Source organism: Ambystoma mexicanum, chromosome 1p (assembly GCF_040938575.1).
Source record: "Ambystoma mexicanum isolate Mex_15411 chromosome 1p, UKY_AmexF1_1, whole genome shotgun sequence".
Lineage (NCBI taxonomy): Eukaryota > Metazoa > Chordata > Amphibia > Caudata > Ambystomatidae > Ambystoma > Ambystoma mexicanum.
Window position 1 is genome coordinate 102,185,477 of NC_090921.1, and position 20,795 is coordinate 102,206,271.

Below are 20,795 nucleotides of genomic sequence, written 5' to 3' on the forward strand. Positions count from 1 at the left end.
AGAGTCTTTAGCTCACCATCTTTCACAGAGAAGAAATATCCCAAACATTAGTCTTTGTCCTGCCCTGGGGCAGTCCAGCACCGAAATGCTAGGCAATTCTCCTCTGAACAAGAGTACCAACAGCAACCCCAGACACGCGTTTCGGTCTGGTTGGACCTCACCAGTAGGGTGGAGCTGTGCCCTAAGAAAAGTGAGCAAGGGGTCCACGTCTGGATTCCCCTAGTAACTTAGGGAGACCCACAGTTACTTAAATATGCAAATTAGCAAGGGGTTCCTTGGTAAAGAAGAAAATATACAGCTGATGACTTCTGTTCCTGTGCAACTCTGCAATACTCACTGTTCCTGGGCCTCCGTCGTGGGGACAAGAGGGAGGACGTCAGGGGCCTCCTCAATACACTGCCAAAACCGGCAAACTACACTTTCAGTGGCGGTTTCGCGTTTCAGCTAACGCAAATAGCAACAACGCGGTTCCTGGCTGGCAAGGTGGGCTGTCCTTGCTTCTGGATTCCACACTCTGCTGAGGGGGCTCAGGCTTGGTCAGTCCTGCTTCGTGGGAGTCTGGAGGATCTTCCAAAAGCTTTAGGCCAGCTTAAAAGAAACAATCTGGAGTTCCTCTCCCTGGCTATACAGTTTCCTGCAGCAACACAGGAAATTCAACCAACTCAGAGATGGGAGTCCAGGTGGCTTACTTTGGAGTTGATTAGTCCCATCAACTCAAGGGAAGAAGTCGTCCTTGCAGGGGCTTCTCCGTCGATGCCAACTTGGCGTTTAAGCAATGCAGCAGGGCTTCACCGGGCAAATCATCGGTCCAGGAGTTGCAGCAGGCGTCCACTTCAAGTTGTTCTTCGGTTCTTTCGTCCAGTGGTCAACTCGGGCTTCCAAGCCAAAAGACGGAAGTAGTTTCTTACCTGTAACTCCCATTTCTCCAGCGTTGGTATCTTTCATGGATTCACATGCTTCGAATATTCCCAGTCAGACTGGGAACCCTCGGTATATTTATTAAGACGTTTTCCATAGGAACATTTTTTGACACTTTATTGTTCTATCTACATCGTATTTGGGCTGCTTACGCATGACCCAACAGGACATAGGGTATAAATAGCCCCGGCCCCGCTGCTCCCTTCAGATTTTAACCCCCAAAGTAGTAGGGGCCTACAAGGTTTGCATTCAGGGGAGGCTGGCGGGCACATGTGAATCCATGAAAGATACCAATGCTGGAAAAATGGAGTTACAGGTAAGAAACTACTCCCTTCTCCAGCATTGGATCTTTCATGGATTCACATTCTTAGAATAGATTATACAGCAGTAACCCTAACTTGGAGGTGTGCAATGCAAACCAAGATTATCAGCCGCACATGCAGTAGGCATCTGAAAAATAAAACAATCACGGTACATTAACAATAAGCCCAATCATGGCATATTAACAAGAGAATACCCCCTCTGTGGGGCTTACCTTATTGAAACAGGTGTCGCAGGACTGCTCGTCCCATCTGCACATCCACTGCATGCTGTTGCGCTAGGCAATAATGCTGTGTAAATGTTTGCGGCACTGACCAGGATGCCACTTGACAGATGTCCACCAGTGGGATCCCAGACCACAATGCCGCCGATGACGAGGTGGATCTTGTTGAATGAGCCCTTGGACGTCTTTCCAGAAGCTTCGCTGCTTTAGAGTGACAAAAAGCAATAGTTGACGACACCCAGCGGGCTAGTCCTTGCTTAGAGATCAGTTTTACCTTCACCGAAGGCCCATAAGCCACAAACAGTTGTCTCGTACGCCTAAACTCTTGAGTACTACCGAGGTAAAACTTCAGAGCTCTTGACATCCAATGTGTGGAGAGCTCTTTCCGCTACTGAAGAGGCTGTCGCGAAGAACGTTGGCAGAATAGAAGAATATTTGTGGAATGTAGTCGGAACTTTTGGTATGAAATGAGGATTGGTTGCCAACACCACCTTGTCTTTGAAGAACCTCAAGTAGGGGGAGGGTGGGTCAATGACCAATGCTTGCAATTCCGAAAGTCTTCTTGCTGAGGTGATAGCCACTAAAAAGCCATTTTCCACAACAGAAACTTCAACGAGGACGACCACATAGGCTCAAAAGGAGCCTTCATTAGTGCTGACCGTACCAGATTGAGACTCCAATTAGGAGGAAACTTTTTGGCTGGAGAAAGGTCCGCAATAAGCCTCTCGGGAAATGCTTAACCAGTCGATCGCCGAACAGTTGAATGTATTTTATGAGTAAATCTTGAAATGGCTGCCTAATGAACTTTATGGAGGAGAAAGGTAATCCTCTCTCCGCCAAGTGCAGTAAATATGGAAGAACCGGTTCTGGCTCGACATTTAAGGGGTCCACCCCCAGTGGATCCCTGCACCACACAGAATCTCTTCGACTTACATGTATACGAAGTGTTCGTTGACGGAGCTCGTGCCGCCTGAAAAATGTGTCGACACTCCTAGGAAATGTTCAGGTCCCCAAACTCTGAGAAGTCAGGAGCCAGGCTGTCAGGCTGAGGGCATCCGGGCCAGGATGCCAAACTGCTCCTTTGTCTTGGGATATAAGGTTCGGAATCTTCTGGAACCTCACTGGTTCGGTTATCAACAGTTGGAGCAGGTCTGAGAACCATGACTGTCTCGCCCATTAAGGAGCCACTACAATTACCCGACATGGGTACCTGTGAATCCACTGGAGGGTCCGTCGGATGAGTGGAAACTGAGGGAATGCATACGCGAACTTGTTCGCCCACAGGAAGGAGAATGCCTCCCTCAGCGAGCCGGGTTATGGCCATCTGTTCGCGTAATGTCTGCACTTCTTGTTCTCTCGGGTTGCAAAAAGGTGCAGAAAAGGATGACCCCCCCCACTTCTTGAAGAGGTTTGCCAGTTGTTGATAGTTCAATTCCCACTCATGCAATTGATTCATCTCCCTGCTGAGAGAGTCTGCTTGTACATTGCTCACTCCTGGAAGATGTTAAGCCATTCTGCTTATATCTTGCTCAAGGGCCCAATGCCATATTTCTTGAGCGTCTCTCGAGAGCGTCCTGGAACGAGTGCCCCCTTGCTTTCTGAGGTAGAACATTGTTGTTGTATTGTCCGTAAATATTCTTACAACTGATCCCTGTATGTGTGGTAAAAAGGATTTCAGAGCCCAACGTACTGCTCTTAACTCCAGCAAGTTGATGTGAAGGGTGGACTGCCAGGGACCATTGACCTTGAAAGGATCCCAGATGAGCTCCCCATCGTTTCAGCGATGCATCTGTTACCACCGTCGATTGAAAATCCGGTTTCTGCATGGGAATCCCTTTCGTCAAATTGTCCGACAGCGGCCACCACTGAAGCGCTCGTAGAAGCCGGTTGCTGATGCTCAACTTGTCTGACCATAAGCCTAGACTTTGGGACCACCGGTCTGCCAGAAACTCTTGATTCGGCCTCACAAAGAGGCGACAGTTCATCAATGGAATACAGCCCTAGTAGTGACATGTATTTTCTGACTGACACTCTTGTGCCCACTTTCCACTCCTTGGCTTTTTGTTTGAGTTTTTGAACTCAAGGACAGCTTCACTAGCCCTGATTGAGTTTGGTATTCCTCGCCCAGAAATATCAAGCTCCTTGAGGGAGCTAAGGAGGATTTCTCGAAGTTGATTGCAAAGCCTAAACGCTGTAGAAGTTGAATGGTGGCCTCCAGACTTTGTGTCCTCCTCGGCAACGAGCCCCTCACCAGCCAGTCGTCCAGGTAAGGGTAAACATGACCTTTTCTTCATAGCCAAGCTGCCACTGGAGCCAAGCATTTTGTGAACGTCCTGGGAGACGATTTTAGTCCAAAAGGAAGCACTTTGAATTGGTAATAACTGACCAACTACGAACCTTAGAAACTTCCTGTGTCGTCGACGCATGGGTATGTGGAAATATGCATCTTGTAGGTCCGACGCTAGGAAATTCCCTGGCTGTATGGATCGGATGACCTCCTGAAGCGTAGGCATTTTGAACTTCAGACTTTGCAGAGTCTTGTTGAGGGCCTGAAGGTCCAGAATGGGTCTCCACTTGCCGTTGGGTTTTTTGGACCACAAAGTAACGGGAGTAAACCCCGACCTCTCGGCCGCCGGAACAAATTCTATAGCCCCTTTTTGCATAAGCACCACTTGTAATATGCGAAGATGGGGTTGCACCGAATACACAGGTGGAATTTGTGACGGCGTCCCCTTGAACTGCAAAGAGTGGCCTAGTCTTATCGTATCTAACACCCAACAGTCGGATGTTATTCTTACCCACTCAAAGCGACGGACACTGGCTCCCAGGACGCCCTGAAGCTCGATGTTGGGACTTTGACTGCTTGCCTTTTGTGGACGAATATCCTCCCTTTCTCCTCGAAGCCTGGTAGTCTCTGCCTCTTCGCGTTGCTTGGACAGCATGCCTATAACCTTGGGAGGAGTATGATGGCCTGCTGAAGCTCCGGTCTCTGGATGCAGTAAATCGGCAATTCCACGATGCTCAGAAGGGGCGAAAGGACAAATGCTCTCCCTCTCTGCAAGGTTCCTAGCGACCTTGCCATGTCTATCTTTTCATACCTTTTAAGGCCTCGTCCACCTTCTCCCTAAACAACTGCTCACCCTCACATGGCATATCAAGCACCTTATACTGGTTCTCCGGGCTAAAGTTAGTACATTTCAGCCAGGCTTGCCTCCTCAAACACCACTCCGTTGTTTATTTGCTTGAACCCAGATTCTGCCAAGTCCACGGCGATGTTGGAGTGGTTTGATGCCTCTTCCCTTCCCTCCCCCACCCCCCTCACAGACCAGCAACATGGCTGATTTGCTGTGCTCCTCCGGGAGGTGTTCCAGGATAGGGGCCAAACGATGCCACATCTCACGGTCGTATCTTGCCATGATAGCCAGCGAGTTAGCCGCTGTCACCATCGTTGCTCCTACTGAAAAGATCTTACCAAAAGCATCCTGTCTTCTAGCCTCATTGTCCGGAAGTGTTGTAAACTTATGCTGCGATCTGGCTTTTCTAGCAGCTGACGCCGACACTACAGACTCAGGGGAGGGCTAAGAGGTTAGACATTTAGGTGTAGAATCTGGGGCCTTGAATTTCTTTTCCAACCTGTCCTTTGCCAGTTCCGAAAATGGGTGGTGCATGGTTCGCAAGCCTTCCTGCCAGACGTGGTCCAGAATGGGCACAGAGAAGACTGGCTTCCTCCTTTTCCCCATATGGTCGAATAAGAAGCATTCCTTCTTTTCTTCCTCCGGGTCAGACCAAATTCAATAAAGGATTTGCCCATCATCGCATGAAATAGAGCCAATGTCATCTGGCGACGGCTGATCTGGACTTCTAGGCGCTTCTACTTCTGCCTCCGATTCCCATGTAAGTAGCCCAAAAACGATGTAGATAGGGCACTAAAGTGTCAAAAAAATTCCGATGGAAAACGTCTTAAATATACCGAGGGTTCTCAGCCGGACGACGGGGAATATTCTAAGCATGTGAATCCATGAAAGATACAATGCTGGAGAATTGCCTTTTATTCAGTTCTCTCCCATTCATTTTAGCCTAGCCGCCACTCACCCAGCAGGGTGGCTGCCCTTGCTGGTCAATCAGCTAGCCAATCACAACAGAGTGCATTTGGTTTTCCTAGGAGACTAAGCACAGGGAGTTTCAGGTACCTCCCACACTTGCGACCCACCCCAGACACTCTGGCGCCAGAGGCAGGTTTCACTCCAGAAACCCTTACAAAGGCAAAATGAGCAAAGACCAAACCAGGTTTGGCATGTAGAGCAAATCTGAAGAAGGACCTTTCCACAAAGAAATGTCAAGAAAATACGACCAGGCACCACTGACAAAGATGGCTTCCGTGTGCACTTTACCACAGGCTCCGTTTGCAGCTAAAGTAAAGATACACTATGGTAGTTCAAACGAAACCACTGCCACAAGCCATTCTGTGAGGAAAGGGTAACATAACATGTTACATGAGAATCTAGACAAAGGGAATACACTAAGTAACCCCTGCAGCACTCAATTTCACTTTACTGCTCTTGGAAATAGTTTATCCAAGAGAAGGTATTTAAACCTTTGGGAAATCTGAAATAATTCCCCATGTCACTGCACTGAAGGTGCTGCGTGACAATGTAAAAGATAATCCAATGGAGTTTGTCAGACTCCACAACCAAAAGAAAAAACAGTGTTTAAAATCACAATAAAATATATGAGAGTGGGAAAAAGGGTCACTCTCTCCAGGTTAAAAAAATCAAGTCCTCAAAATCCAGCAAAGTTGCTGGGGTCTCTAAGGTGGAGGGAATTAGCACATTTCTGAGAATTCTCCTTAATAGGAGGTCAAGATGATGGGGTAATAGAGCCACCTACAAGTCCATGGGCTAGTCCAGTTGTACTAGTACCAAAAGCAGGAACCAAGGAGTTAAGGTTATGTGTAGACTATAGAGCTCTTAATGTAGTCACCACGACTGATGCCCATCCTTTATCTAGGACAGATGAGTTGGTGGACAAACTTGACAAACTGAGTTCCTCAGTACATTTGACTTACGCTCAGGCTATTGGCAAATAAATCCAACTACTGAATTTTCAACTCGAGGAGGACTACCAATTTAAGGTCCTTCCTTTTGGACTCAAAAATGCACCTGCAACATTTCAGACGATGGTGAATCAAGTTCTGAATGGGGTGAGGCCTTCTGCATTGCATACTTGGATGACATTGCAGTGTTCAGCCCCACTTGGGAAGAGCATCTTGACCACCTTGGAGATTTCAATCAGTTACAACCCTCCTAGATCGAACGAGCTTGGCTCCTTCGATAGTCTTTTTGCTCTCAGACTGCACCAATTGATCCACGGCACTACCCATAGTCTGGGCAACACCCTTGACCCGATTTTTCTGAAAGCTTCTTTGCTGAGCCTGCATACCATAGAACCAGTGGTATGGTCTGACCATTACCTGGTAACCTGCGTATTTCAGTCACCGAGCCCCCCGATTAAGATCTTACCACCTAAAATGCTGTTGCACTCATGGCCCTCGGTCGCTACTAAAGAGCTGAGCGCCCATATAATTAACAATTGTGACAGACCTCCATCTCTGCGCTCACGGTCTCAGCTATTTCAGTAATCTGCCGACATTTATGCTACCCTGAAACTGGTACAAGGTCGTAGGCTACCATCCCAACCCCGGTTCTCAGAACTAAAAATTGACAGTCTGACGTTAAGACAGACCGAGCATAAATGGCGAAAGAACTACGATCCTGATCTCAGAGTCTTAGAAAGCCTGTCTTTGCATCTACTTGGCAGATAAACTGCCAAAGCTATTTTTGTCTCCCATAAGATTGAAACTGCACTCTGCCAACCCAAAACACTTTTCTGTAGTTAAATCTCTAGCCGCCTCAGAAGCCCTTACCTCCAGGGTCAAACCTACCCAAGAACTGTGCAACGACTTGGCCCTTTATTTTAACAAAATAGAGGTTATTTGCACCAACATTGCTAAATCTTTAGCTACATCGGCTTCTGATGCCAGTAATGCACCTTTCGTCTCGTCCTCTGATAATTCTGCCATCTGGTCGACTTTTCCTCTCTTTTCTGAGGCTGAAGTCCCATCAGCTATTCAACTAATCAAATCCTCCTCTCCTACAGATGCCATTCCTATGGAGATTATGAAGATCACTCCTGACCTTCTGGCAGCCCTCACTTCAGCTGTTAATGATTCCTGCCAATCTGGCTCCGCCCTCCCTCCCCCCACCGAGCTGAAATCTGCTAGGGTTGTACCCCTTTTGAAGAAGCCCACGCTTGATTCCCACGGTTCTTGTTAATTTCCGCCCTAATTCCTTGCTCCCTTTTCTCTCTAAACTCTTGGAATCACTAATTTCTCCTTTATTTTCCTTTCTGGAATCCACCAATATGCTTAATCCTGCCCAGGCAGGTTTCAGACCAGGCAGAGGTACTGAGAGTGTGCTGTGTCCGTGCAGGACGATATGTCCAGACTGGTTCGCTGGGGAGGGGACTGGGGGTGGGGAGGATGGTGCCCTGATTTTGCTTGATCTCCCAGCGGCATTCGACGCGGTCGACCACCCCATCCAGTTGTCTCGCCTGGCCCAGATCGGAATATCTGGCCAGGTTCTTGCCCGTTTCCACTCTTTCCTATCGGACCGCACACAAACTCTTGCCATGCCTTTTCTTCCTTTACCCTGTGCTCACATGTGGTGTCCCTCAAGGCTCTTTGTCCCCGATTTTGTTTAGCATATATCTGGGCTTAAATGCGCCTCATCCACGCCCACAGCCTTAACTTACTCATATGCCGACGACACCCAAATCAGGATCAGGCGGTGGTGTGCCTTTTGTGACTGAAGGGCGTGGGCGACTGGATGGACCACAACTGGCTCAAGCTTAAATGGGGATAAGACTAAGGTGCTGGTGGTGGGATGTCCCCCTGATCCATCACTATGGATCTCTGCCTTCTGGCCCTCTACTCTAGGTCCCCTTCCTTGCCCAGTCAGTAAGGTAGAAAATCTTGGGGTTATTCTGTCTGTCTCTCCCTGACTAACCAAATAGCGGCTGTGTGCCAAGCTGGCCACTTTCAACTTAAGATCTTGAAGAAGATCCTTTCTACGATACCTGAACCTCTTTGTCCTCCGGTAGTTGCAGCACTGGTCCTCTCTCGCCGGGATTACTCTAAGTACCTGGCCAAGCCGGTCGGCCCGATACAACGGTTACAACGAATACAGAACCTAGCGGCTATGCTAGCCACGAGCACCCCTTAGGGAGCTCATATCTCCCTGGTACTGCGTTCGCTTCACTGGCTGCCGATAAACCTGTGCATTAGTTTTAAGGCTATGTGCATTGTCCATAGGGTTATTCACGGCCAAGGGGCTGAGTTTCTGCAGGCTAAATTTCTTCGTTACCACCCTGTACGGGATCTTCGCTCCTCTTTCGCCAACCTCCTGCTTGTCCCGAGGTTTCGGCGCACCAGGATAGGCAGTCTGGCCTTTTCCATAGTTGCGGATTTTCTATGGAACGGCCTGCTCTCTGCAATGAGGAAACTGTCTAATCACCTAGCTTTCAGAAGAGCACTGGATTTTGGCCTCAACAGCATCGGCTCTGCTCTCCCTCTCTAGCGCCATGGTGCCTTCGGGCGGCCACGCGCTGTATAAATGCATATAACAACCTTGGATATGTTTTGCAGGCTCTTGAACATGCTCATCTGACCATAAAGGCAATTAAATGTCAAATTGGTCAGAGCAAAGTGGTCTACCTTGAACCCGAGGGAAGAGGTGAAATAAGGCCATTGTCTAGAAAGGTACAAGCTGTACAAGACTAGGCCACTCCTACTACTCAAACCCAAGTGAGCCTTTCTATGTCTCACTGGGTACTATAGGAACTTCATAGAGAACTATGGGACCATAGCTTCTCCCATGAATGTGGTCTCACCCAAATTCCCCAAGGTCGTCAGGTGGAATGAGGAGTGCGCTGAAGCCTTAAACGGACTTAAGAAAGCCCTTTGTCAAGCTCCAGTCTTGAGAGTTCCTGACTACACCCAATACCTTATTGTACAAACAGATGCTTCTAATACAGGGATATGTGCATTTCAGAGTCAGCTGGATGAGAAAGGCAGGGATCACCCCCATCTGCTTAACCAGTAGGATCCTGAAGGACAGTGAGACAAGGTGGGCAACTATTGAACCCAAGTGTTTTGCCATTGTGTAGTCTCTGAAGGTTTAGATCATACTTGTATGGATCTACTTTTGTAATTCAGACAGACCACCAACCCTCTAGATGGTTAATGCAGGTGAAGGGGAGAATCCTAAATTGTTAAGGTGGTCAATCAGCCCCCAACGGTTAGATTTCACAATAGAACACAGATCAGGGTGCAATCACCAGAATACTGATGGTCACTCCAGAAAGTATGACCGACTGGATTAGGAGATTCATCCAAGAGTGTATTAAATTCTGCTTTCCCTTAGCCAGGGGTGGGGAGGGGGGGGATTAAGGAGAAATCACATTTCTGCATTAATTCCCTTCTAGCTTAGAGACCCCCCCCCCCCCCCCCCCGAGCTCATGTGCTGGACTTTAGGACTTTTAATTTTTATCCTCCAGTGAGAGCCCTTTCTCATTGATGCATTTATTATCCGATCCTTCAGTGCAGTGTCACAGAAGTCCTTTGGATTTCTGAGGTTTAAATACCTTCTCTTGGGTAAACTACTATTCCCAAGATTAGTAAAGTACAATTGAATTTACTTACCAGTTATGTAGGTCCAGTAGAGCCCATTTTATATGCAAGTACTCTGGGTTACTTTGTAGCCCCTTTTCCTACTTTCTCATGTAATATTTTATGTTACCCTCACTACTTTTAATGGCTGGAGGCAGTGGTTTAATTTTCCTACCATTGTGCATTTTTACTGCAGGCTGAACGCTCAGCTATTGTACCCATGGGTGCCCGTTTTGTCAAAATTACCCCCCCCCCTTCTTTTGCCATTTCACGCTTGTGAGAAATTTCTTGGGTTTTCCTCTGCGTGCCAAACCAGGTTTAACACTTTAGTTTTGCCTTTTGGCGGACTTCATTGATGAAGCCAGCCTCTGGCTCCATTGTGTCTGGCAGAGCAGGAAGCGAGGGAGGTGCCTGGAATCCTGCTTCTCCTCGTCCAAGGAGAAACCTCCATGTCTTGTGGCTGGCCTGGGACCTCATCGCACCGAGGGGGTCAGAGCTGGGCTCAGCAACGGCATCCTCTTCTCCGGCGTCTTCACCACTGGGCCAGCAGGGGCCTCCTGTGACAGGCGTAGGGACACCCCCCCACTTCACCCAGTCAGCCCCTTTGGCCTTTGCGAGAGCAGTCGCCATCATCTCAATCAATCATCGATGACCATTTGTCCTGTGCTGCCTGGGACTTCTTGGGCAGGTCAGCAGCCTTTTCTTCCACCCTTGGCTTCTCCCGCAGCTTAGCCGCGTTAGATTTCCTTTTTGAGAAGGAGCTTTATTGGTGGCTGAGATGGAGGCAGCTAGTGAGGTTGTTTGCGTCCTGCCCACAGCGGGACCCGCTTGCGCAACAGCCCCGACGGAAACAGACTTGCGGTGCTTGGCCTTGTCTTGGGTCCCTACAGATGGAGCGCCCTCAAAGGGCTTAGAAGCCCACTCAGACCAGCCGGGCCTGGGTGAGTCATGACCCTGCTTTGGGCACGGGCAGCGACCTTGGTACTTCACCACACTGCCAGTCTGCTGTGACGATCCTTCATTGTTCTGTTGGAGAACCCGAGGCAGATCTCGCAATCCACTTAGTGGTCTGAATGAAGACGGAGGCATATAAGGTGTTTGCCCTCCACAAACGTTCCTCAGTCCGCATCTGAACAGAGCTTGAAGAGGGAACTTCCCTTCTTCTCATCCTTCATTGTCTGAGGTGCGCAGTAGGCCCGATGGCCTTCCGGAAACTTCCATGAAAACGCGACACAATTTCCCATTTAAGGGTTCTGAAATTTAATGCCCGCTTGTCGGACGATGAACAGAAGAGGCCACGGGCTCTGCTCTGTTTTGACAAAAATCAGACAGTTTCTCGAAAAGTGTGAAAACCGTAGAATACCTCATGGAGCAAAACCCAAGGACTCCCACCACTTGAATGTGCAGTAAAAATTGAAGATGGCTGCCAACGGAGGGGCTTAGGCAGAGGAAGTCATTTCCTGGGGCAGTATGAGTCAGAGTACATTGATTGGTGTAGAGGAGAAATACAGTAAGTGAAAATTCTCTTTTACAGAGGCTTGCCAGCCTGACTGGGAATATCGAGCATGTGAATCCATGCCAGACCCCATGGTGGAGAACTAACATTACTGGTCACTTTTTAGGTTTTGTAATTCATGTACATATTGCTATTCGAACGGTCGCCAAATCAAATTGTATTTAAGCACTGCTTTGTAACTAGTGTGTATATCTATGGCTCTTTAATGGCACTACCGACTAAAGATATTGATTGAACTATACAGTCAGCAAACATTTAGGACATTTTGCAAGTCTAGCTGTCTTTCCACGAGAAAAGCCTGCTTTTACCTCATTAAGATTGAGCTCTTAGATGGCAGACAACCTTTTAATTATATATTTTATCAGATGTGATAAACCATTTTGTGTCAGAAAATGAATTAACTAGTCATAAGTTTAAACAGTTCACAGCCAGAAACCCTGACAAAGGCAATCCACTTTACCTTGAGGAGTTTGTCGTCCCGCTCAATAGGTATTTCCCCAGGAGCCCCTTCCTTCGGGATGTCATCTATTGTGTCGGTCCGCTTGCCAAGAAGCTCGTCTTCCTCTGCACTGACTTCCTCAATGAGATAATCAGTGATGTTCTTCAGAATTGGGTTCTGAGAGGGAAGTTTCTGGGAAGAAAGGTGAAGTGAGAAATAAGTGCAAGCGTTTGGATGACAAGGTCAGGCATTAAAAAAAGGTATGTTAGGCCAGAATTCAACTTTTGGGAGTGCTGAAGTTTAATTTCATTTGACCCCTTAAACTTTGCCTGAACAGTGCAATCTAAAGAATAGCTGCAGGAGTCAACCACTTACACAAAATGCAAGCTGGAAGCAAGTCCAAGCCCAGCAACGGTAATGATCAGCACCACTGGTTTCACATCCTCTGCAGGAGCAGACTGTCTGGGGCACTAGCCAGGTTTTGTAGCCATAAGTGGGAACGCAAATGTGCATACTAAAAATAATGCAAAAATGGTAATTTATCTGCTGCCACCAGGTTATCTTTAGGCATATATTAAAGTAACTAACAATCCAACCTGTAAAAAAAGTTATAATACAAAAGTAACCACATTGATCTGCAAAGTGCTGTGCACAATATAAAAATACAAGAATTCAAAACAGAAACAATTTCCCAGTACTGATTGTTTGAAGGACTGGTCAGTCTCCCCATAATAAAAGAGTAAAAGGTGTTGGGCAACGTTTGTATGCAGTACCATTTGGGTCCACTACACAACTAGGACTAAAGGTGTAAGCAAAACCAACATTTGGTATAAGTCTGTACTACACAGTTTTGGTAGCGGAGCGGAGCAGCCAGGCTTATCTCAAGTGGGGAAGGTGAGCAGTAATGATGTTACAGAGGTCTACAATCCCAAGTGTTCAAGTAAACTCAAGGTTTCTTGGATACTTATTAATTTACCTGTCAGTTATAACACATTCATAAGAAGCAGGCAATATAATCACAAATAATCAATACTATTTCAGAATACTTTTCAAGAAGAGTAAAAGGTAAAGATTATTATAACATGAAAGGTTACAATTATTCTTAGACAGTGCAAATACTAGTTCACCAAAAGAGTCAATTTAGTAGGCTAGGCCAAAGTCAATGGGCTAAAGTACGATAGGGTAAAACAACTTGGGCAAATCTCTGCAAATGTTCTCAGAAAAAGTTTGTAAAAAGAAGAATCATATTTTGGGTCACAAGCTGATAAGGCCTGCAAGTGAGTTTGTTTATTCATTTGTAAGGCGCACCGGACCCTTAGGTAACTGGGCACAAAGAGTTGCAAAAGTTTCAAGCACTTTCACCGTGAGAGGCAAGTACTCAGTCTTATTTCCACAGTATCTTTCAATGAAGAAAAAAATGCAGCTGATGACTTCTTTTCTTAGCAGTTCCTGCAGATCTCGCTGTTCCTGTGCCTCTGTCGTAAGGACAAGAGGGATGACGTCGGGGGACTCCTGGACTGGTCAAAAAGCTGCCAATTGGCAAATCTTTTATTCCGTTGGCTGCGAGTAAAGCACACAAACTAGTGTCCCTCCCCCTGGTTATAAGGTTTCCTGCAGCACTCTGAAGAAAATGCAACCAGCTCCGAGATTGGTATCCAGGTGGCTTACTGTCGAGTTGATTGGTCCCACCAATTGAAAGGGACAAGTCGTCCTTGTAGGGGTTTCCGTCGACGTGAACTTGGTGATTTGGACCGGCAGAAGGGCTTCACTGGGCAAACCAATGGTCCAGGAGTTGCAGCAGCCTTCCTCTTCAAGCTTGTCTCCGGTTCTTGCATTTCAGTGGTTGACTCTGCCTTCCAAGCCAAGAGACTAGCCTTTTATTCAGTTCTCACATTCATTCCAGCCTAGCTGTCACTCACCCAGCAGTGTGGCTGTCCTTGCAAGACAGTCAGCCAATCACCACAGAGTGCATTTGGTCTCCTAGGAGACCAAACACAGGGAGTATCGGGCTCCTCCCTCACTTCCTGCCCACCCGAGACACTTGGGCGCCAGAGGCGGTCTTCACTCCTGAAGCCCACCAAAGGCAAAGGAACAAAGGGACCAAACCTAGTTTGGCATGCGGAAACGCTCTAGGACGTTTCCAAAATGAAATGGCAAAAAAAAAAAGACGGCCAGGACCAGTTTAAACAAAGGAAGCTCAGGCGCCACCTTGAAAAACATGGCTCCTGCGATTGAACGCTAACGGCGCTCACGGTCGGGAAAAGTCATGGTAGTTTGTTGTAAAACCACTGCCAGCAGCCATTCTGAGGGGAAAGGGTAGCATTTGACAGCTACATGAGTATCTAGACACAGGGGATACCAAGTAACCCCTCCAGCACTCTATTGTAAGATCAGGTGTGCTGGGACTAGGAATTTAAAAAGACTAGTAAAGTTAATTTCACTTTACTTCCTCTGGGAAACAGTTCATCCCAGAGAAGGTATTTAAACCTTGGGAAAACCTGAAAAGGTTTCCCTGTGCCACTGCACTGAGGGTGCTGTGTGACACAGATGAAAAGATGATGCCTAAAGAGTTTGTTAGACTCCATAACCAAAGAAAATACAAGAGTAAAACATTTCAAAACACAGGAGACCGTGGGAAATAGGGTCACACCCTCCAGGTAAAAATAATCAAGTCTGCAAATCCAGAAAAGTTGCTGGGGTTCTCTAAAGTGTAGCACATTTATGAGAATTCTCCCTAACAAAAAGGCAAGTAAGGTGAAGGCAGGGCCAATCACTGGAGTCTATGCTGTTCAGCTGCAGGGGTTGACCCTGGTCATCGGTGGCCAGCTAGTTGTTAGGCAAGATTGTATGCAGTACCCTTAGGGTGCACCAAAACCACCCTGACTGGCAGTAATAACCCAACCTTTGGTATGTACTACACAGGTTGGTAGTATGGACGAGCAGCCAGGTTTATTTCAAGAGGGGTCAATGTGAGCTGCAGGGGAGTTAGATGTTCACAATAACAAGTATTCAAGCAGTCACTTGCACACAGGTTTTCTTGATAAAACATTTGTCAGTTAATATAAGCCTTCTTCAGAAGGGAGCACTGTTAAACACCACACAAATATACTTCAAAATTACACAATCTTAGTTCAGAATCAGTAAATACCCATTTGGGATGGCATACAGCAGAGACCTACACCCTCAGGTGACCTCAATTACTAGGGTGCCGTTTTGTATTTAGTTTATTTGTATAGCGCGCCTGGCCCAAAGGCATCTGGGCGCATATCTTAAGTTACATTAACATGGTATACAACATAGCAAAAAAGTAAGTCATGTAGCATACATGCATCGAGGAGATAAAGCCTCGATATATTAGAAGTCAATTACAACAGATATGCAGTTTATTTACAGAATGTGCAAACCTGAAGTGTATAGGTGCAAGGTCCTGCAGGAAAAAGTTGATCTATGTGCCAGGAGGGAGATTTAGACATCCTGGCTTTGCGCTTAAATGATTGGAAGGAGGGTTCTGTCTTAGAGTTGGGCAATGCGTCCCATAATTTAGAGGCAAGAACTGGAAAGCTCGCCCCGCCTGCTTTCTGCAGTTTGTATCTGGGAAAGGTAAGACAGTGTGCTTGGGCAGTTCTCTGCGGGCGGGTAGAAGTGTGATGAGTGAAACAGTTTGCCAGATAGATGGGGGCCTGGTTAGTCACATTTGTGCGTGAGGGCAAGTGTTTTGAGGGATATTCTTTGGGTAACTGATAGCCAGTGTATACTTCGCCTAATGTCTGAGATGTGTAAAGTTCTAAGGAAATGTAGGGCTGCCTTTTATTTTGAATGACCCAAAGCTTGTTTAAGTTGTGTGGGCTTGTCTCTAGGTAAAGTGTAAACCGCTGGGTGGCTTTCCCTTCATTAGTGCCGGGACTCGGAGGACGCGGACCGGAGACCAGAGCAGGAAAGCTGCAGCTGAATCTCGGTAAGTGCTATTTATTTTTTTTACAAAAAATAAGCACTAGCTTCGGTTTTTTTTTCTAAGTTTTCCGGGCTTCATTTACTACAGCTGGCTGGCTTTTCCTTCATTAGTGCCGCAAAAGCCAGCACAGGAGGGCCTCCATTTCAGAAAATGGCTGCGCCCCTGTGCTTGCTTTTTCGAATTTTGAGCTTGAATAGCTCAAAATTTTACATAGGAAGTTTTAAAACGGAGGATGCTAGTATTTTTTTTTATGTGGCCCATCTATTTTTTAAATAAAAATTTTTACTAGACCATCCCTTTAAGACAGCCTGTTTAGGGCCATCCACGCCTGGATGATTTGATAAACATTTACAGTCTTCGTGTCGGCAGTATTGTCACCAGTAATAGGAATGAGTATATGGGTGTCATCAGCATTGTTGGTGTAGGTGACACCCAGATAGAGTATGTCGCAAAGTGTTTTTGTAAACAGTGTTGGTGAGACAAAAGATCCTTGTGGAACCCCACATAGGACTGGTGACGGTTTGGCCGAGGCGGGCAGGCAGAAGACCCTCAAGGACCTGTTGTCCAAGAAAGATCTGATCCAGGTGGTGGCTTTATCAGAGAAGTGGGTAGCAATTTTGAGATGACGGCAAGGGTTTGATGGTTAACCAAATCAAATGCCACCGATAGGTCAAGTAGTAATAACAGTGCTAGTTTACCATCATCTTTTAGATCCTCAATTTGTGTTTTTAGGTCAATGAGTGCAGTTTCTTTTCCATGCCTGGGCCAGAAGCCCGATTGTCTAAGGCCAAGTAGTTCATTTGATTCCAGGTAGTCCTGCATCTGCAGATAAGCAGCAGTCTAACATTTTGAGCAGAAAAGGGACAGTGGTGATGGGCCTATAGTTCGTAGGTTTTCAGGAGAGGGATGACCCAGGAATCCTTGCGGTTGTCTGGGACGGTACCAGACTTGAAAGAGGAATTAATGAGAGCAGGAATTAATGAGAACAGTGATGACGGGGGCTAGTTTGAATTTTGAAAAGCTCCTTAGGTGTTGGCTTCCGCTTGTATTATGCGCGTGTTGTAGGTCTCTTTGCTTGGAAGATAGCCTCTTTGTAATTCAGGGTGGCTATAATGAGGCTCTTTGTTGGCCTTACAAGGAAGACTTCAACGGGCTTCAGAGTTTAGTTTCTCTTTGCGTAACACTTAATTGTGGGGTGAACCACGAATTAAGGTGTGCACGCCGTTTGTTTCCTGGATTTGAAGGGGCGATAGTATTTATAGCTTTGAGCATGGTGCGGTTTAAGGTATCAACTAGGATAGTGGGGTCGACACATGACAGTACGACCTTGTTAAGGATGGGTAGGATGATGGGAAGCAATTCATCTCGCATGCCCTTTGTTTCTTGTAGAGATTGTGGGTGCAACTTTGTTTAATGTAGGGGGCATTAGCTAGGATGTTGATTATACTGTGGTGGTCAAACCACGCACAGTGGAGGTTTAATTCTATATTGATGTTGCAGTTTAGGTCGGCTACCCAATCAAGTGTTCTCCCCTTGTTGTGGATGGGTTCGCAGATGCGATGTGAGAAGCCTAGGTTGGAGAACGCTAGCAATGTCCAAGGCATATTGGTCATTGGTGTCTACGAGGCCAAGGTTAAGGTTGCCTAGTAGGATTTGGGAGTTCATCTTAGTTTTATCTACTAGAATGGAAGTAATGTCATCGGCAGAGGTAGTGAGGGGAACTGGGGGCCTGTAGATGAGGTGCAAAGTGGCAGAGTTGTTTGGAGCAATGGCTGAAGGGATCTGTAAGGTAGGGATAATTCTAAGGTTGATAATGTCTTTGTGAATAAAGGCGACACTGCCGCCTTTAGATTGGTTTGAGTTACAGTCACATCGAATGATGAAATATCCACTGGGAATGGCGAGAGAAATGGACCTGAAGCCGCATATAGTTGTGTCTTTAATGGCGATGAAGTCAAGGTCGTGTGGTGATAAGATCTGCAATGTCAAGAGCGTGTGCCGGGACGGACCTGGCATTGATCTGTGTTTCTTTAGGGGCATCTTTGATGCTGGAAGGTAAGGGTAAATCTGGGGGTGGTGTTCCTTTTGTTTTATGGAGAGAGTTGTGAGATTGGATGTGTGTTGGAATCTGGACCAGTGTCTGGAGGTTTTGATGTGTAGAGTGCATGGTTGGTTAGGTTTGGACGCAAAATGCTCTAGCAAGAGGGCTGGAGAGGTTCAGGTAAAGATTAGTCACTTGTGGTGAGGATGTCAAAGGGGTGTTAGGAATTAATAATGGGGCGTAAAGTGAAGCAAGCCTGCCAGTGGGTACACTGGTGCAAAGGTATGTTGTAGCCTGTGTGGTGGGCAGAATGCAGTGTTACGCTTGGGGGTCTCAATGGTGGTAGGAAGGGTGAGAAGAATGCTACAGAAGTGGGCAAGTACACATAGTGTCTTGACCAGTAGCCCAAGGATGCAGCGAGCAATGGGGTGCAACGTAATGATGTGGTAGCAGTGCAGGTCTAAGTATTTTGAGCACTATTAGCAGTCAGATGAGATAAGTGTGTGTTATGACAAATGCACAGCACGTTCTCTCAATGCATTTAAAAGGGCAACCGGGTATCACAGTAAGAGGCACATTATAACAAGGTAATACACTGTCTCGGTAGCAACAATGAAAAGGGCGATCAACTATCAAAGTATATTAAGCGTTATGGCAAAGGCAATAAAGAGGGCAACTGCATATAATGGTGCGAGGTAGAAATGAACAGTGGCAAAGCAAGTTATATTAATGACATTAATGGATGCAGCCAAACAGCAAGGTACAGTGCATAATATAACGATCTCAGCGGTATTGAAGAGGGCAATCGAGCATCATGGTGCGAGGCACAAATTCAGTGGCAATGTAGGTTACATTAAATGGATACAAACAAAGAAAGCACAATTGTTAGGCAGAATTTCAGGTAGTACCCTCTCTAGGAACACACACAATTAGGACTACAGGTGCAAGCAAAACCCAACCTTTGGTATAAATTTGTTCCACACACTTGGTAGCGAGCTGAGCAGCCAGGCTTAGCTCAAGAGGGAATGTGAGCAGTAGAAGTTATTACACAGAAGTATCACAATCACAGTGGTTCAAGTAGACACTTACAATCAAGGTTTCTTGGTAAAAAATACAAACATTTGGAAAACATTCACTAGTAGAAACTAACTCAATATGCAACACTGATATACAGCACAACACTCGAAGTTGTAGGGACAGTTTGAACTCCCCTGAAAAATGGCACTTCAATACTTTTAAATAGCAATAAAAAGGCAGGGGTTTGTACAAAGGGTTAGAAAACATCTTTCAGATAATGCAAAGATTCAATGTACCAGGAGGGTCAATTCAATAGGTAAGGCCTAAGACAATAGTCTAGTGTTCTTGGATAGGACAGCACAGTTCTGGTACAGATGGAGAAGTCCTTGTAAAAGTTTTTAGCAGTAGTTTAGATGAAAATGAATGATATGCTGGGTCACAAGCTGATTAGGCCTGTAAGTTTGGAAAGTTCCACGAACTTACACCACGAGAGAAGCGTTCTCTCGATCAGGTTGACAGTACCTTAGTATGAAGCAAAAGATGCAGCTGAAGACATTGGTTCCTGGCAGTTCCTGCAGATCTTGCCGTTCTTGAGCCTCAGTTGTGGGGACAAGAGGAAGGATGTCAGGGGACTCATGCACTGCACAGGATCATCAGAAAACACTGACAAAATGGAGTCCCTTAGGTTCGAGTAGCTGTTATCAAGCACACAAGCTATTGTCCTTCCCCCTGGTTAAACCTAACCAGCTTCGAGAATGGTATCCAGGTGGCTTACGAGTTGATTGGTCCCACCAACTCAAAAATAAGAAGTCGTCCCTGAAGGGGCTTCTCTGTCAAGATGGAAGTTGGCAATTCTGACCTGCAGCAGTGCTTCAGCGGGCAAACCAACAGTCCAGGAGTTACAGCAGCCGTCCTCTTCCAGCTCGTCTTTGGTTCTTTCGTTCCAGTGGTCGACACTGCTTTCCAGTCTAGGAGACTCACCTTCTAAACAGTTTTCACCCATTCATTCCAGCCTAGCTGCCACTCACCTAGCAGGGTGGCTGTCCTTGCCGGACAGTCAGCCAATCACACCAGAGTGAATTTGGGTCTCCTAGGAGACCAAGCACCAGGAGTTTCGGGCACCTCCCTCACCGCCTGCCCATGCCAGACACTCAGACGCCAGAGGCGGTCTTCAGTCCTTAAGCCTGCCAAAGGCATGGAAACAAAAGGGACCAAACCTGGTTTGGCATGCAGAGACAGATTAGAAGGACCTTTCCAAAAAGAAATGCCAAAAAAAGAAGACTGGGGCCTTTTTAAACAAAGGGGCCTTTTTAAACAAAGGGGCTTAAGGCGCCATATTGAAAAACAGGACTCCCGCCATTTTTAGCTACTAGTGTTCGCGGTCAGGGAAATTCATGGTAGTTTGTTCTAAAATCACTGCTGCCAGCCATTGCGGTAGAAAAGGGTAGCATTTGACTGCTGCATGAGTTTCTAGACACAGGGGATACTAGGTAACCCCTCCAGCACTCTACAGGAAGATGGTGTCTGCTGAAGACTAGTAAAGTCAATTTAACCTTACATTCTCTGGGAAACAGTTTATCCCAGAGAAGGTATTTAAACCTTTGGGAAGTCTAAAAAAAAACATCCCTGTGTCACTTCACTGA

The 20,795-nt window shown here is 46.6% G+C and overlaps 1 protein-coding gene across 1 annotated transcript in view; it reads right to left on the bottom strand.

Moving 5' to 3' along the window:
- Window positions 1-20,795, bottom strand: part of SRRT (serrate, RNA effector molecule) — a 413,786-nt gene that overhangs the window by 153,335 nt on the left and 239,656 nt on the right. The window contains exon 14 of the mRNA XM_069644249.1: window positions 12,164-12,334. Within this exon, the coding sequence (XP_069500350.1) occupies window positions 12,164-12,334 (171 nt within the window). The remainder of the gene's footprint in view (window positions 1-12,163; window positions 12,335-20,795) is intronic.